The following is a 17,411-nucleotide window of genomic DNA, read 5'->3' as shown; positions in this document are numbered from 1 at the left end:
GTCTCACCTGGGGCCCCACTGGGCAGCTCGGGTTTGCCCGTCTCACCTGGGGCCCTACCTGGCCGCCGCTGGCTTACCGCGCTCCCCTGCTCGGCTTTAAGGTCGCGGGCCCCACCCCACCCTCCCCAGGGGTTTGCGGGAGTGTCGGGCGCCCCTCCCGCGCTCTACAGGAAGTCAGCAGAGGTCAGCGTCTGTAAGGCGAGTCTGAGGCCCGGGGACTCCGGCCAGCTCTCCGCCCACTGGCGGCCCGCGCCTGAGGCACCCAAGCGGCAGGAGCGGGTGTGGCGCCCACGGCCAGGCGGCCCCATCACACTTTCCACCGGGTCCCGCCTCGGTCCCTGCCCCTCGGTGCTGACGTCACGGCGGGACCTCCTGGGCGACTCTCGCGGCCCGCGCCGCGCCGGCCGGCTCCCGGGGGCGCCAGGCTGCGAGGTGGGCGCGCGGCGGAAGTGGGGCGCGGGGCGCGGAGGACCCGGGGAGCGCGGCCCGTAGGACGGAGGCCGCGGGGAGGCCGCGGGCGCGACGCGCGGAAGACGCGGGGCGCAGTGAGGACCGGGGCTGCGAGGTGGAGGTGCGGCGGGGACGCAGGCGGCCACCGCGGGGGCGGGTGGTTCGGCGCCAGCACCCGCAGCCTAGCGGGACGCCGAGTCCATGCCCGGACGCCCTGGCCGCGCCGCAGTGCTGGGTCCGGCCGTGCAAGCCCCGAGGACGCCCTGGCGGCGGCGTGCGCGCTCCTGTGCGGGGTCTGTACTTGGAGGGCGCGCTGGGCAGGAGGTGGGGAGTCAGGGACCGGTGCGCCGAGGAGGGTTGGGTGCAGTACCGCGTTCCATGCTTGGCGCCAGGGTCGGGGCTTCCCAGCCTGGGCCTTGCAGAGGGGAGCCCCGGGGAGCAAAGGGGCTCTGTGACCCTTCCCGGCCATCTGCTCCCCAGGGGAGGGCGACCTGAGGGCTGTTCTCCATCCAGGCGAGGGGAGCAAACAGCCATGGGAGAGCCCAGGGCCAGGCAGGGAAAGAGGGCATTTCCTGGCTGGTCCAGGTGAGGTACTCCCAGGGAGCCTGGAGGTGCGGGGACCAGCCAGGTATTGGTGGAGAAGGAGGCCTGTCGCTGTTTTATGTTGAGGAAAAGCAGGGCGTGGAGCAGCACAGAGATGCCGACTTGAGAAGGAATGCTGCCGGGGTCGGGAGGAGAAGGATGGGTCACTGGGAAGGAAACTGTGTGTGGGGGGGGCAGTCAGCGTTTGCAGGTGAGGGCAGCTGAGACAGGAAGCAGGGGTCTGTCCTGCTGAGGTCGAAGCCCTCATTTCCCCTCCTAGCAAATGGAAACCTCTGGGAAGTGTGAAACCCAGACCCCTCACATCTCCGCATGGGGCTGCTCAGAAGGCAGACAGTCATGAATAGCTCGCTTGACGCAGCTGCTGGGATGTTTTGCAAAGTGCATTCAGAATAACAAGAGTCAGAGCATGCTTTCTTGCTGAAGTCTGGGGCATCTGTCCAGTCGGATGGGGAAACAGGTGCCTGGGCTGAGGGGTTTGGGGCAGCCTGCCCTTTCTGCAGTACCAAGCACATGCCCTTCCTTGGCCTGTGGGTAGGACAGCAGATAGGTGAGGGGGATGCGGGCACCCCAGGGAAAGGGACGGGGGGCTGGAAAATTTGGCCACAGCCCCAGTGTTAACAGCAGCAGGGCAGAGACATCCCACCGTTTGTTTATGCTGAGACCAGCTCTGCTTCTGGAAGCCCATTAGCACGTTAAGCGTTCCAGCTCCAGTGTGGGGCATGGCTGGCTTTGAAATTGGGCCTGGTTGCTGCCCATCAGTGTGAACACGGCCTCAGTTTCTCCATCCGAGACATGGGCACCTTAACAGCACCTGCAACGTCACAAGATTGTGCATCTCGAATGAGACGATACAGGTGGGGCTGAGGCACATGGCTGGCGTCCTGTGCACAGCACCTGCTGCCCCACAGTCGTGTGCAGAGGAGTGGGAGGGACAGATCTGGAGCCCGGTTTTGGAGGTCTCCCTTCCGGAGCCTTCACGGTTGCCAAGATTGACAGGTTGGCAAGTGCAGGAAAGGGCTGGGACACGCCTTGCTCTGGCTGTGGCTCCCTCCCACGGCACCTGCAGCCTGGGACTCAGTCTCGGTCTCTGCTCACGTCCAGCTGCTGTTCCTGTGTGAGCGGCGATCCTGTGCAGAAATGACCTTGCAGGGCGGGTCGGGCGGGAGTTTCTCTTAGTGGCCCAGGAAGAGAGTGTGGCCAGCCGGGCATCTTGAAAGGAAATGCTCTCTGGGCAGACAGACATTGCACCCCGGACGCAGAGAGAGCCAGGCCTGCGTGGACGGACGGGGACCCACGCACCCTGGGGCCCAGTCTGGAGCCTGTCCTCCCACTGACCGCCAGCCTGTGTTGGTCCAGGGCTAACGGGGCCGCTTCTGAGCTCTTTGGGTTTCTGCGTGGCTGGGGTGCTGGGGGGTCTGCCTACAATGAAGCCCCGAGTGGGGTCTGTGTGATGAGGGGCAGTGGGCCCTGGCCAGAGAGAACCTTCAGGGGCAGGATAAGGTCCTGTAAACGAGGCCCAGAGTGAAACTAGACAGACTGATTTTTCCTGCCTTTGACTGTCTTCCTTCCCTCTCTGTCGGGAGCCAGGAGTCCCGTGTCTGAATCCTGGTAAGCTGTGCAATCCTGGGCAAGCGGCCTCCCCTCTCTGAACCTCCATCGTCTCACCTATGAGACGTGTGACTGCTGATAGCCATGTTTCAGGAAGCTGCAGGTTCAGACGAGGTGTTGCGTCCAGGGGTGACCTTGGGGTTACGGGCGGAGGACCTGCAGGGTGGACGCCCTCAGAGGTCAGCGTCTGTCCCATTTCTGCCTCTTTAGGAAGCTGTGACAGACCCTCCGGGCATCCGGCGGCCTGAAGCGGCCCCAGAGAAGTGATTTATAGGCCACGCTCAGTTACAGAAAGTAATTCTGAGCCGGCTGTGACCCCAGGGAACATCGGACCGGGGAGGCCTCCAGCTCGCTGCGGGGAGGTGTCTGTGAGCCAAGGGTCTAGGGCAAGCCAGGGGCACACACGCAGGGTCGCGTGACCCGCATCTAGAGACAAAAGTCGGTCTTGAGATGCTGTGATGTCAGGTGCTCAAGGCAGGTCCCAAGGCTCAGGGTTGACCTCAGATGGGAGCTGGTACCTGCTCCTCTCTGCTTGGTCCAGCCTCGCTCTGGGTGAGGAAGGCAGGCAGCACCGAGCCCTTCTGTCTGGGGGGAAACTGAGGCACCGTGGGATCGAAGGTCAGAGGGCCAAGTCCATACTGGCCTGCGGGGCGCTCGCTCCTCAGGGGTTCCTGCATGCCTCTCTGTGCCTGGCCCCTGGGTCCTGGGCGGCGAGGAGCCCACAGCCCACTACCCGCTCCCAAAGCTTGCTGGAGGGGTGCCTGGTCAGCCAGGGAGGAGGGGCTCCTAGAGCTTGGCCTGCAGTACCACTCAGCTCACACCGCCCTCCGCTCTTAGCTCAGGGGGAGGCCAGAGCTCTGGGGACAGTCTCTGAGTCTGTGTGACGTATGCATACACGCATGTGCGCGCAGCAGGGCCTTGCACGTGCTCCTCCGCTGGGACTCTCCTTTCAGACCCCCTGCCTGGCTCCCTCTTTCCAGTCTGCTCAGGGAAGCCCTGTCTGGTCACCCTCTTGAAAATGGCAGTGCAGCCCTGGCCCTCCTGACCCCCACCCCTGCTCTGCCCTTCCCCCTTCCAGTAGCATTTAACACCTTCTAACACGCAGGACAGCATCTGTCTTCACCGCCTTACGCCTTACGTAGACTTAATGCGCCATGAGGCCAGGGACCTCTGTCCGTGTTGTCCGTGGGTGCTGGCCGCCCCACGGGTGAGTGGGCACTCAGTGACTATGGGGCGGACGAGGGAAGGAGGCCACGGGGGCTCCTGCCCTCAGACCCTGCCCAGCCCATGACCTCCTGGTCATGCGTTCCCTGGCCTCCAGAGAAGTCGCCACTGTGGTCCTTCCTGATGCCAAGTGATTTGGTCCTCAGGTGTCTGGTGTTTTCCCTACAGCCCAGGAGCCATTGTTTATCCCATTGCGAACTGTCCACGTTGCCCTAGAGTCTGGGACAGGGAGGGAGGTCTGGGCCGGGGTCCCGAGAAGGTGGGGACCCGCTGCCTCCAGTGACGGGGACCAGGGGGCTGGAACATCGGTGTGTTCCAATCCCGTCTCTGGTGCTTACGAGCTGTGTGGCTTTGGTTAAGTTAGTTTTAACCTTACTCTGCCTCAGTTTCACTCTCTGGAAAGTGGGAATGACTGTCCCCACTCCCCAAGGCATTAACGTGAGGAAGCCCCGCCTGGAACGTCGTGGGGGTGCTCAGTGCTCTTGCTGACCACTTACAAATTGGACGGGCGATGGGCTTGCACGTCGGTGCGACCTTTCTGGAAGGCAGTTGGCCGTACAGATTGAGATTCCTTAAACGTCCACAGCAGTGTCTTCTGGGAATCTCTCCTGAGGAAATGGAGACACGGACCTGCAACGAGGCTCACTGCGGCGTTTTTGGCCAGCCATTCAAATTAGCTTTTTTTTTTTTTTAAATAGAGGTACTGGGGATTGAACCCAGGGTCTTGTGCACGCTAAGCATGTGCTCTAGCCCTGAGCTATACCCTCCCCGCCAAAACAGCATTTTTAATAGACTGTTCAAGGATTTGGGAAAACACTCGAAATATACTATGTCAAGGGGATATGAGATTGCACACACAATTGGATATTAAACTTGTGAAATGTATCGGTGGAAAGAAATACGTAAAGCTCTCTATTGGTAGGGATCTCAGTAGGCATTCAATCCTGGTTCCCCTCCACTCAGCTCAGTCAGTACTTAACTGAAAAAATACACCTGTGTGTGTACGTGTGTGTGTTATACACACACACACACTATGTATATAACACGTATGCACATATGTGTAAAACATCCCTGGAAAAATTAAGCATGTACTTTTCCAGAGGAAGATTTATAAATTACACGTACCCCAGTTTTCCTCTTTACATGAACACGTGCCCATGTTCACATGTCTGTTCACGCACACATGTACACATAGGTGCACGCATGAGTACACACATGTGAATTTATTTTCTGGATGAACATTTTAAACTGGGGTTAGCTAAAGGCAGCACAGGCTCAATTCTTCATTCTTCCCACGAAAACAAGGTTGTTCCTGTTTCCCAGCTCGGGCTGGGAGGCCTCGCGACTCCGTTTTCTGCAGAGACAGGGCAGGCGCGTCTGGCCTGATTCTGAGTCGGGGCTGCGCGGAGCGCGGCGCCTCATCCTGCTCTCCTGGTGCTTGCGCACCTTCTCTTCTCCGCCTTGTTCTCCCCCGCCGCCCCTCCCCGCCATCGGGAGGGAGGCCCCCCTCCCCCGCCAGCCGGGTACCTTTGGATAAGACGAACCCCCAGCTACCCGTCCCTTCCCGGGGCTTTTCAGGTGTGTGGTGGGAGGGGCGCTGTTTCTGATTAACACACGGACTGTGCGCCTGGTTTGGGAGGAAACCCACTCTGTCACCGTCCCCCCAGCCCTCCGTGTCTCCTCTCCCCGTCTGCTCTCTGCTGCGGTTGATGTGCTCTTTGTGGCTTTGCAGCGTCTCCCTATTTATAGTTCCTGTGGTTGGTGTGTGCCTGCCCCTCGCACGTCCCAGCAAGCTTCTGGGTCTGGCAACACAGGGCCTGCCCTCTTCCCCTCGGCTGGCCTGGCCGCATGGACGTGGGGACCATGGCCCCCTCCACCGGCCCACGGGGCCCCTTCCGGGAAAGCTGGTGGCTGCAGGTGCTGAGGTGGCCCAGGCAGCAGGGTGCACTTGGTGGTCACAGAGGGGTCAGGGGCTGCTAGAGTCCTGGTGGAGGGGCCCCTCGGGTTTTACAGGCGCTCAGCACAAGGGTGGGGTGGTCTCCCTTTGAGGGCTCGGAGGAGTCAGGTGGGACGGTGGAGGCTGGGTGCTGTCCGCATGGGTTACCACGGAAACGTGCTTCGTGGCTGCAGGCCGCAGGGGCGGGGACCCTTCCCCACACTCAGTGCTCGCAGAGGCCTTGGCCTTCGGGAGGAGGGGGAGGAGGAGGGAGCGGCGGCCCTGCCCCGCTGGGTGGAAGTGCAGGGTCCTGGGGCACCGCCCCCGCGAAGCCCCTTCCCCAGGCAGAGGGAGGGGCTGAGGGCTCAGCCGCATGTCCCCGCAGGTGCCCACGGGCCTGGAGGCGTCGGAGCCGCTCGCTGCTGAGAAGGCCCGACACAGCGGGGGCTCCGGACCAGCTCGCGGCCTGGCCGGGCGGCGCGCGGGCAGCAGTGGGGCCTCCGCGGGGTGGCCGGGCCCGTCATGCTGCAGTGCCGGCCGGCCGAGGAGTTCAGCTTCGGGCCCCGGGCCCTGAAGGATGCCCTGGTGTCCACCGACCCGGCGCTGCAGCAGCTCTACGCGTCTGCCTTCTCCCCGGCCGAGAGGCTCTTCCTGGCCGAGGCCTACAACCCCCGCAGGACGCTCTTCCGCACGCTGCTCATCCGCTCGGCCTTCGACTGGCTCCTCAGCCGCCCCGAGGCCCCCGAGGACTTCGAGGCCTTCCACGCCGCCCTGCCGCCCCGGAAGCAGGGCCCGACGCAGAGGCACATTTACCTGCAGCCCATAGGTGCCCGCGGGTGTGGGCGTGGGCCCCAGGCAGCAGGTGGTGAGGACCTGGGGGGCGGCGGCCTGGGGCTGGCAGGGAGCCCGGGGAGGGGGGGAGACAAGGGCCTGGATCCAGCACCGGGTGGGGGTCTGTGCCCCGGCCGCAGGCAGGACGTGATCTGAGGGGAGGCACTCTGGCAGGTGTCACCCAGCTGGCCGGTGTGGCCGGGGGCTCCAGGGGTGCTGGGCACCATGGCCGGGGGTCCCGCTGGGGCTGACGGTTCGGCTCTGCCCCCAGATCTGAGTGAGGGGCCGGTGGGCAGCGCCCTCCTGGACCATCTGCGGAGCTGCACCGAGGCCTTCTTCCTGGGCCTGCAGGTCAGGTGTCTGCCCTCGGTGGCGGCCGCGTCCATCCACTGCTCGTCGCGCCCCAGTCAGGACTCTGACAGGCTCCAACTGCACACAGGTGAGCGGGCGTGGCGTAGCTGAGGCGCAGGCCGCCACCGCTCGGCAGGAGGTCCTTTTTGGAGGCAGAAGGTGGGAGGGAGGAGCCCAGGAGAAGGAAGGAAGCCCTCTGCTTTTCTGAGGTGGGGGAACGTCTATTTCCCACCCTTTAAGAAAGGAAAACCAAGACAAGGGCGTCCAGAGTGTCCAGAGACTTGACCACACAGCCCCGTGTCCACTGGAAAACCCCAGGACACGCCGAGCAGGTGGCGCGGACCTCTGAGGCCCTGAGCCCTCCTCCAGCCTTCTGTCTTCACAAAGCACTTGATAAGGGTCGAGAAGACCCTCTCCCTGGCCCCCACCCCAGTGCCCGGGGGTCACTGGCAGCTGGAGGGTGAGGCTGGTTGAGAGGCACAGATGAACTGGGGGCTGTCAGACCTGCTGGAGACCTCAGCGAGGGCCCCGGGGAGGGGCTGCTGCCGGGTCTGGGGCGAGCGGGGTGATGCCCCCTCGGCTGGGGGAAGGCCTCAGCTGTTGCCTTCCTTCAGCCTCTGCCCCCTTCCTCCTCCCGTCGAGGATCCCAGTGGGAGGCACGCTCCTCCTCCGTCCGCTGCCACGTCTGGTCTTCCCCCTTACATTCCATCCGCTAGTATTTTCATCCTCTGGTTCCCTAGTTCTCTCTCTAGCTACGCCTCACGCGCCATTAAGCCCATGGAGTCCCTAATTGCCGCCCTATTTTTCACACAGTTCCTTTTTCAAATCAGCAGTGTCACTTTTTTATCGTGCTCAATTCCCCACTAAAAATGGGTTCCGAATTTACACGTACAAACACAGCCGCCTTCCAGTCTGTGTCCGTGAGTCCAGCACGGGTCCGTGCGGCCATTTGTGTTGTTTCTGCTGATGCTGTCCAGGCTGCCTTGCCTCGTTGTGTGTCTTGCTTTTGATTGTTAGTTGGACGTCTTACGTGAAAAGTCAGTTCAACTCATTTTTTTAGAAGAATCTGTGGCCTGGGATGGTGTAAGTTTTCTCCAGAGAGGGTTCTGTATCTCCTAGGCCAGGCACCTGAGGGAGCTGACTGTCTCGGACAGGCATGCAGCTTTTCTGGGCCACCCCGATGACCCCGGAGCACAGTCTGCATCCCGCCCAGGGTGTGGCCTTTGGGGGGGCAAGCAGAGCAGGGGTGTGTTGTCAGGGTCACCCCAGCCCCTCCACCCGTCTTAGAAACAACTCAGCTTCGTCTCTCTGAGTTCTGATCCTCTCCCTGGTTCTAATTTCTCATTAGTTCTCTGATTTGTTAAAAGTCCCTTTGATCAAGGCATAATTTACACGTAGAGAAATTCTTCCTTTGAGCGTATGGTTCTGAGTCCTCACATACACACACGTCACAAGCTGTCACCACACTCGTGGGGGACAGCTTGTCTTGTCCCCCGCCCCCTGGAGCCAACGCCTCCCCCTTCTTAGACGTCTTAAGAAGCCGTTCTTTGTGTTTCTCTCGACTTGGCAGGTTACCCCTCAGCCGGAGGTAGTGTGCGTTGCAGCTGGCGCTGTTTTTAGGGTTGACGGGGACTCCTGGCTGGGGTGTCCCAGGCTGCAGGTTTGGTCACTCGCCTGGCACAGCCTTCCCCCCATCCCCGAGGATCTGAGCGGGGCCTGGGGCGCAGTAGCCGGGCCGTGGCACCACATGGCACCATCATGCCTGCCGTTGCTTCCACCCGACTCGGGGGGCCCAGGGTCCACCCCAGCTGCCCCAGGGGCCATGGTGCCTCGGAGACCCCAGCCCTGAGGTGCACGAGCTGTACCTGTTGCTCCTGCCCTGTTCACCCCCGCCGCCTCGGGAACGGACCGCTGTTCCCTGGCCCCACGCCTGAGAGGCTGCATGGACCCCTGGGAAAGAAGGGGGCCCGGGAGGGCTGAGCAAGCAGGCAGAGCCCAGAGGTCATGCAAGTTTAAATTCTTGTGGCCGGATTAACGTGGCTTGGGCACTGTGTCAGTTTCCTGGGGCTGCTGTGACAGAGCGCCGCCAAGTGGGTGGCTTAAGACAACAGAAGTGGACTTACTGTCCCACGGTCTGCAGACCAGAGCTCTGAGACCAAGGTGTCGGCGCGGCCTGTTCCCTCTGAAGCTCTGAGGTTGGGGGTAACCTTCCTCGCCTCCTCCAGCTCCTGGTGGTGGCCGGCCATCCTGGGTGTCCCCTCCCTTGCAGCCTCCCCGCTCCGATCTCTGCCTCCATCATCACATAGGGAAGAAACTATGTGTCTGTGTCTCTCCTGTGAGGACCCCAGACAAACTGAGTCTGCCCTCATCTTACCTTGACGAGGCCTAAAAACCCCACCCCCAGGAAGGCCTCGTCTCAGGTGCTGGGTATTGGGGTGTTGACATGTCTTTTGGGGGACAGAACCCCCCCTGTAATAGTCATCACCGTTAGCGCCACCGTAAGAGCTGAAATCCCTTGGCCCCTCCTAGGTCTCAGGCCAGGTCACACCCTGAGACCCGGGCTCTGGGGCAGCAGCCCGTGGCCGCAGGGGGCCATCAGCCCGCAGACGTGTGGGGAGTGCCCAGTGCACGCCTGAACAGTCTTAGTAACTTTTTAATATTTGACTACATGTTAGGATTTTGGATGCATTAGGTTAAAACAATGCATTATTAAAATCAATTTGAGCCGCTTGTTTTACTTTAAAATTAGTAAAATTTGAAATTTAGTCGCACGTGCAGCTCACACTGTAGGGCAGCGCTGAGCTCCGCCTTTATGACCAACAACCGCGTCTTCTCTGCAGCTGGGGTGTTCACATCCCTGAGTGCTGCCCCCCACCCCCGTTCCCCAGCTCATCAAGTCCTGCCTCTGGTCCTGCCGCCCTCCTGCTGCCCAGGACCTGCCCCCTGCCCTGACTGCCCCCCTCCTCTCCCCTCCTGTCTGCCCTGGGGTGAATCCAGCTCCCGTCTCCCCTGCAGTGGAACGCGGCTGGAGAAGACGCACCCTGGGGTGGTCAGCTCCTGCTGCACAACCATGACCCTCGAGGGTGCCTGGTGCCCCCAGCCCTTGCGTCTTCTCCCTCTAACCTCTGATGACAACCTTGCTTTCTTTGCTGAGGAAATACAAAGGGCACTCCCACGCCTCCCTCACCTCCCCACCTGCCGCCCTGTGCTCCCCGTTGTACAGGTGGACGCCCCCCGGCCCTCCACCCGTCGCCCTGCCTGCTCCCACCCCTTCCAGCAGCTCTTCCGCTGTCCCCTCTCACGGGAGCTGCTATTACTTCTCCCGTCTTAACACCCTCGCTGCCCCCGAGGCCCCTCCAACTGCCAGCCTGCTTCTCTGCTGCTACATAGCCACACCCCTTGGTGAGAGTCCTTCCCTCCGGCTGTATTTGCTTCCGCCTCCCTGAGCCCCCCTGCCTGTTCCCCCCAAGCCCTGCACATTCCTGTCCCCCTGAAGGCTCCATCCCCGCCCCTGCCCTCTCTGCACTCATGCTCCCAGCGCTGCTGCAGCAAGTTACTGGGCGATGTCCTAATGCCTGGTGCCTGAGACGTGACCGCCCCAGGGGATGGGGTTTACAGCTGTCAGCACACTGGCCGTCCCTTCGTCCACATGAGGTGCTGTGTTCACGGGTCCCAGGCACTAGACGCGACATCTGTGGGGCCGTCCGTCTGCTGCCAGGGGCTGTAGGGGCTCTTCCCTTGAGCAGCCACCGCACTGGCCCAGTGGCCTTTTCGCTGCTGCCACCTGGATGTCACTGGGTGTCCTGGACCCTGTCCAAACCAGCTCTCCTGACAGCTTTGGAAACAGACACCCTGAGCTGCTCCTTCCCCCGGGGCCTGGTCCGTAGCCCCAGCTTCACGTTGTGCAGCTTGGCTGCTCTGAGTTCAGGCTCAGTCGGACAGTTTCTCAGGGACATCACAAGGTTGTGTCCGACTTTGGGATGGGCTGGTCCCCAGCAGAGGAAGAGGGTGATGAGTTTGCCTGCCCTGAGCCCTGGGCTGGGAGATGGGGGCCTAGTCACCTCCTCACGGGCCCCCTGCCTGTCCCCACAGACGGCATCTTGTCTTTCCTGAAGAGCAGCAAGCCAGGGGACGCTCTGTGCGTGCTGGGCCTCACGCTGTCCGACCTGTACCCGCAGGAGGCCTGGACCTTCACCTTCGGCAAGTTCCTTCCCGGGCACGGTGAGTCAGAGCCCGGGGCTGGTGCACACTCACATTCTAGCCCCCCATGCGGGAGGGGCCACCCGCCCAGGGCTGCCGTCATGGGGCCCTGCTGGCAGGGCCGGGCCTTTAGGACCCGTGCGTCCTGAAGGGTGGCTTTCCCCGTGGGCTCCCTGAGCTGAGGCTGCCCCTGGCACCCCTGTCTCCGCCTCTCCCCAGAAGTGGGCATCTGCAGCTTTGCCCGGTTCTCGGGGGAACTCCTGCAGCTGGAGCCCAGCGCCCCTGACCCGGCCCTGGTGGACATGGCAGCAGATGGCACGGAGGCGCCCCTGCAGGACAGAGGCCGCACCATGTGCTTCAGCGCCCTGGGGATGGTCCAGTGCTGCAAGGTGGGTGCGGCGGAGCAGATGTGGGGGAAGGACGAGGACGGGAGGTTGGGGGTTCTGGCAAGCTCTGGGAAGATGCTGGGCTGTGGAGTCAGACAGGAGGACGTGAGGGGACAGCCCCTGGACCCTCTGCGTCCAGGCCGTGATGCTGTCCAGCTCTCCCAAGGATGAGGACGAGCCTTCACTCACAGGGCGTGGACACGAAGGCTCAGGGACACCAAGCCGTCTGGGGTCACACACAGCCCTGACGTGGCGGGGCTGGGACGTGAATCCCCGCATGTCTGGCGTTGGGACCACCACCCCAGTGGCCTGCCTCTCCCCCTGGAGCCCAGGGTGTCCCGGGGGTCGGGGGTGGGGGCTCAAGGCTGCATGGTGCGGGGACCGTCTCCCGCAGGCCACCTGCCACGGGCTCTGCCACCTCCTGGGCCTGGGGAGCTGCCGGTGGCTCCGCTGCCTCATGCAGGGGGCCCTCAGCCTGGACGAGGCGCTGCGGCGGCCCCTGGACCTCTGCCCCATCTGCCTGCGGAAGCTGCAGCACGTCCTAGGCTTCAAGCTCCTGGACAGGTACAAGGTGAGTCCCGCCCTGGAGGGGCGGGGGGCTTGCGGCAGGTGGGATGGATGCGCGTCTGTGACCCGCAGGGAACGCAGGCCTGCGCTGTCAGCTCTGGGGGTCTCGTGGGCCTGGCTGCACCCTGGCCCAGGGCTGGTGGCTGTCACCACAGGCTGCTCGGGGGTGGCGGGGCGCACAGCTTCGATTCCCCAGGCACCCCCAGTCCGAGCCGGTTTTCACCACGCACGGACAGGCGGGCCTGAGACCCTGTCCCCGCACTTCTGTCCTTACGCTGGGTCTTGCTCATGAGGGGGCCTCCCCGGCATCACCTCCTCTCTGCTCAGCTCAGGCCGCCCGGAGGAAGGGCTGGCCCCTCGGGGGAGGAGGCAGAACCAGACTAAACAGGAGTCTCTGGAGGGGCCGGCAGGCGCTCCTCTCAGTCGGCCCTGCCCTCTGCAGGGCAAGCCCGTGGGGCGACGCTGCCCTCTGCTGCTGGCCCGCGGCACTGCGGGGCCCAGGAGGGCGAGGGGACTCCGGGGGAAGGGGTGCATCCTGTGGGAAAGCTTGTTTGAAAACTCAAACTTTGCAAACGTGGTTACTTTTTCTTTAAAACCCACCTTTGGATGAAAACACCAAGGTAAAGTTTTCCTTCAAATTAAGGCACAGGCCTATCAACATAATAGCTTTGGTTTAATTTTAAGACCCAGAGGTTTAAGCCGGAAGCTTTAAATGAATCCCATGGTGTTTGAAGTTCTGGGAAGCTGGCCTCCCCCCTTGCAGTGGTCAGTGTCTGGAGACCACTGTGTCCAGGTGCCCACGGAGCGGGCGAGGCTCCGCGTTCCTAACAGGACCCCAGGTTGCTGCTGGTCGGGGACTCTGTGTCGAGGACCGTGGACTAGGGGCTGGGCACTTCCAGGTCACAGAGCTGCCTCCTGGCACAGCTCTCTCCCAGGCGTCTCCATGGTAAAGAGCAGGTCCAGGGGCTCCGAGGAGACGGCCTGCCTGGTGGGAGAGAGGAGGTGCCGAGCCGCAGCTGCCCGGCTGCAGACTGGCCGACAGTCCTCAAGAGGGTGTGACTGGTGTGTTCGTCAGCGGCGAGCGCCTGCCCCACCAAGCGCAGGGTCAGGGGACTTGGCCATAAGCAGCTCATTATCTTCACGGTGGGTTTACGGTGAAGGGAGGCAGGGGGCCCTCAGCCTGGACGAGGCACTGCGGCGGCCCCTGGACCTCTGAAAAGGTGGTCTGAAAAGGTCTGGGATTTCTCATTATGTCCTTTCTTGGGGTCCTGCCCGCCTGTCAGACAAGAACCCCCCCATTCATCCCTCCCTGGACACCCCCCACCCTGCCCGAACCTGATTCCTAACCTGGTGGGGCCCCGGGGCCGCCCTGGGTCTGTACCAGTCGGGGGTGTGCTGGGAAATGCCGCTAAGGAAAAGCCTCGATGTGGAGTATCCGCCCCTGTCCATGGCGTGAGGACCCCACCACGGCCAATTCCGAGCCGTCCCTGGAGAGGGTCGGGAAGAGGTGGCCAGTAGTGGACCCTGGGTGTGTCGGCTGCACGAGTGCGCCAGGAGCAGAGGCGCTGGTGGCGTGTTGGAAAAGCGCCAGCCGCGTTTTTGCTGGAGGGCTGTTCCACTGTCAGCTCTGCGAGAACGGACCCTGAATGTCGGCCAGGCTTGCAAGGCCCCTGGAAGCTTGCCTCTTCAGAGGCACTGGTCTGAGGGCCCCTGGGTGGTGGGGCCCCTTGGCCAGGGAAGTGGCCGCGCAGGCCGGCTCAGCCCGTGTCTCTCCCTCTTAGAGGCTGTACCTGTGGACTCAAGTGGCGGCGGGGACAAGGCCTGGCCTGGAGGCGGGGGAGCCGTCTGTGTCTGAGGACACCCCGCCCTGCAGCGCGGACTCGGGCCTGTGCTGTGAGAGCGACTCAGAGCCGGGCACCAGCCTGTCGGAGCCCCTCTCCCCCGACGCCTGGAGCCACGCCTTCCCTGCTGGCCCTGAGCTGGAGCCCGAGGATGGGCTGGGCTCCCTGGCGGCCGCCGAGGGGCCGGTGGCGGCCCTGGCGGAGCACGGGCGGTGGCTGGCGGCCTGCGTCCAGGCCCTGGAGAGAGATGTGACCGAGGATGAGCTGGCAGAGCTGGACAGGGCGGTGGATGGCCTGGCCCGCTGGGAGATGTTCACCGGTCGGCTCCCGGCCCCCAGGCAGGGCCTGCCCTGCGGCAGAGACAGTGCGGGGCTGCGCAGAGTCCTGGGGGACAAGTTCTCCTCCCTCAGGAGGAAGCTGAGTGCTCGCAAGCTGTCCCGGGCCGAGTCCTCCCCCCGGCGCTGGAAGGCCGAGGACAATTAGCACGGCTGGTGTGTCTTGTCCAGCGCCTGCCCGTCCCAGGACACCAGCTGCCCCGGCGCCGCGGGCCCAGAGCTGCCAGGAAGGAGGTCTTGGGGGAAGCAGAGGGAGCGCCGTGCTCCCCCATGCCCAGTCCCAACCCGCGGCGGTGGAGCCCAGCATGGGGTTCCTGGGCCCCGGGAGGGCTGTCCTCAGCCCCACCAGACCTCAGAGTGGGTGGCGGTGAACAGGCACTGCTTCTCCTGTGGCCTGGGGTCCCTCCAGCCGTTCACAGCAGGAGCTCGGAGGCAGCCCTGGGCAGGGCGGCACAGTGGAGGTGGGCGGCCTGATGCTGCCAGCTCAGGTCCAAGGCCCACAGGCAGGGTCTCCAGTGCAGGGGGCTGTTTCTATGTAGTGCCCCCCCTCCCCGAGGAAGGTTGCTTTCTGCAGCAGTAACTGCATTCTGCCCTTGGAGGGTGTCTCCATGGGCCTTGGGGACGGCCACCACCCACTGGAGGACGTGCCCAGGGCTCTGCACCATGAAGGGAGGGTGTCGGAGGGGCAGGTGGGAGGTGCTGTGAGCAGAGGCCCTTCTGCCTCCCCAGACAGCTGCCTGCTGTGACTGGCAGTGGGGAAAGCCAGCTGGGGTTCTGCCCCCGGGACCGCTGTCTGACACTGGCGGTCCGCACGCCTGCGAGGGCGGTGTGGTCAGGGCTTTGTCCAGGACAGCTGTCGTCCGGCGGGGCCTTCGGGTCTAGCTCACCCAGTCGCCGGGAGGGTGTGAGAACGCCCACCACCCCTGCAGGATGGGCTCCCTTTAGTTTTGCCAAATTTTGCTTCTGGTTATTTGAAGCTCTTTTATGGACACACATTTGACTGTTTTCCTGACAAACTGACCGTTTTCATGATCACATGTGTTGGGGAGCGATGCTTCTGGTTCTGACGGCAGGATCCCAGCAGAGTGAGGAGCGGGCTCAGCTATGTTCCCATCTGGGAGGGGGTGAGGACGGGGCAGGCCCTGCGGCTTGCGGGCAGCTTGTGCAGTTTTGGGGGCCTTCTGAGAAAGACAACACAAAATACAAATACAGAATCAGGAGGGCACCCCCACCCCCAGCAAGAGCGCCTGAAGCCTCCCTGGAATCAGGCCAGATGAGAATGTAGGTCCCAGTCCCAGAAAAGCGCAAAGGAACGAGGCCATCGTGCACGTGAAGGCGCCCAGATGCAGCTCTGCCGCCCCCGCCCTCGTCTGCACGGCTGTGAAGGGGTGTCGCGGGGCCCCACCGCCAAGCAGGATGGCGGCGGCTGGCGCCTGGGTGTCTGCTGCTGTGAGCACACCGCTCCCTCCTCGGTGGCTTAAAACCCCAACCGTCACTCTAGCTCGGGAGTCTGCAGTGCGGGCGGGCCTCGGGGGGCCGGAGCGGCCAGCGCTAGCGTGGTTCACTCACGGGGCTGCCGCGTGGCTAGGCTTCCTTCAAGCGTGGCGGCTGCCTGCTGACGGCGGATTTCCTAGAATCATGTGGAAAAGGCTAGAGGTTGAAGATCATCACTTCCACTCTATTAAGGCCACCCCGTCACCTGTGCTCACACCCGGGGAGGGGCTGTAGACCCCACCTCCGGGCTGTGGCCAGGTTCCGAGGAGCGTGAGGTGGAAGACCTGCCTCCCCCTGCGTGGACCGGCCGTCACGCCGGCAACACCACCTGACCTACTCTGCTTTCTGTGAAGAGTAACTGCCTCAGGGATGGAAGACGACCCGGAGGGGACAGAGGGGGCTCCATGCCAGGTCTTCAGCACCAGCTATCTGTGCCCATGGCCTTTGCCTCCCAACTGTCATAAGTGTCCCAAAACAGCATCCTGAAGTCGGGAGGGACAGACCGCTTCCTCCCTGGCCTCCACCAGCTGCAGATGGAGTACAATTTTCAAAGACAGCCGCTGGGAGGAATGCTTTGAAAATAAAACTTTCAGGAACAGAGATCAGATTCCTTCCTTTGCTAGAATAGGGGTCCAGGTTCTGTCCCTGCCGGGGGCGAGGAGCCGCTGGGACAGTCCCTTGGGAAGCGGCTACGGCAGAGGAGGTGTCAGTGAACGCTGTCTCCCGGAGCAAAGGCATGTTCACCAGACAGGGTGCAGCTGGGCACCTTAACGGGGCTGAACTGCAATGTCTACAGAGAACCTTATCCCAGAAACAAGGGGCCCTGGCTTTTATTTTTGTAAATGCATGAAATTAACTTTTTTGCTTCCTCATCTCCTTATCTGTCGAAGGTCCCTGCAAGTCATGAGGAGAGGTCTTCGAGCTTGCCCATGGACCCCTCGTGCCCCCACACTCGCGTGGGCCGGGGTGGAGGGGCTTGGATGGAGCTGAAAGTGCTCAGGGCTCGTTATGTTACCTGTGCCGCCGCATGTGAGGCGGGGCTGGGGCATCTCCAGTGCCTTCGAGAGCAGCTTCAAGCCCACGCTGAAACTCCATCTTGGTGGAGCAGCAGTGCCCGCTGGCCCTCCCCCTGCCTCTCCCCTCCCCCTGCTCCCCTCCCAAAGCCCAAACTCGCCATCAGGTGCTGGGGGGAGAACCACCCCAAAAGCCGCCCTCCCCGCCTTTCCTGCTGGCAGCTGAGCCCTGGTGGCGTGGGAAAGCGACTTCAGCCCCCGAGCCCCTCAGCCGTCGCCCCATTTCCAGAGCATGGGCAGGGATGTGGTCCTGATAATACTGCCCCATGGGGCGTCTGACTGAGACCTTGCTGGGAGGAAAGCAATCTCCAAAAGGGCTTAAAAACACACACGATGGCTTAGCCACACAGCTCACAGTAAAGCTAGGAGTCCAAATTTAGAGCCCATCACGTTCAAAGGCACAGCTATAGCATTCCAGGGACACACACACACACACACGGAAGGGTCACTCATGGGCCCGACAGCAGGGCCGGGCTGCTAGACCCGTATCAGTTTGGAAAAAGGCAGGCAGA

General features: G+C 62.8%; 1 protein-coding gene across 2 annotated transcripts; it reads left to right on the top strand.

The window, feature by feature from the left end:
* Nucleotides 1–445: 445 nt before the first annotated feature.
* AMZ1 (archaelysin family metallopeptidase 1) lies at nucleotides 446–15,130 on the top strand. Of its 2 annotated transcripts, XM_072943408.1 has the most exons (7): nucleotides 446–571; nucleotides 6,207–6,647; nucleotides 6,924–7,091; nucleotides 11,096–11,224; nucleotides 11,423–11,592; nucleotides 11,984–12,160; nucleotides 13,938–15,130. In XM_072943408.1, exons 2-7 carry the CDS (start codon nucleotides 6,344–6,346, stop codon nucleotides 14,478–14,480), a joined length of 1,491 nt encoding a protein of 496 aa, XP_072799509.1. In that variant the 5' UTR covers nucleotides 446–571; nucleotides 6,207–6,343; the 3' UTR covers nucleotides 14,481–15,130. The 2 variants fall into 2 exon arrangements, with proteins under 2 accessions (XP_072799509.1, XP_031532596.2); XM_031676736.2 differs by lacking the exon at nucleotides 446–571 and having other exon boundaries at nucleotides 6,061–6,647.
* The last annotated feature ends 2,281 nt before the right edge of the window (nucleotides 15,131–17,411 follow it).

This window comes from Vicugna pacos, chromosome 18 (genome assembly GCF_048564905.1).
Source record: "Vicugna pacos chromosome 18, VicPac4, whole genome shotgun sequence".
NCBI lineage: Eukaryota > Metazoa > Chordata > Mammalia > Artiodactyla > Camelidae > Vicugna > Vicugna pacos.
Note: the sequence above shows the minus strand (reverse complement) of the source record. Positions and strands in the feature narration are given on the sequence as shown.

Bases quoted from the DNA above. Each gene is read 5' to 3' on its own strand.
- AMZ1 (XM_072943408.1), top strand. From the start codon at position 6,344: ATGCTGCAGTGCCGGCCGGCCGAGGAGTTCAGCTTCGGGCCCCGGGCC. The intron at 7,092-11,095 runs GTGAGCGGGCGT...CTGTCCCCACAG, and splicing joins CAGGCTCCAACTGCACACAG to ACGGCATCTTGTCTTTCCTG. The intron at 11,593-11,983 runs GTGGGTGCGGCG...CGTCTCCCGCAG, and splicing joins GGATGGTCCAGTGCTGCAAG to GCCACCTGCCACGGGCTCTG.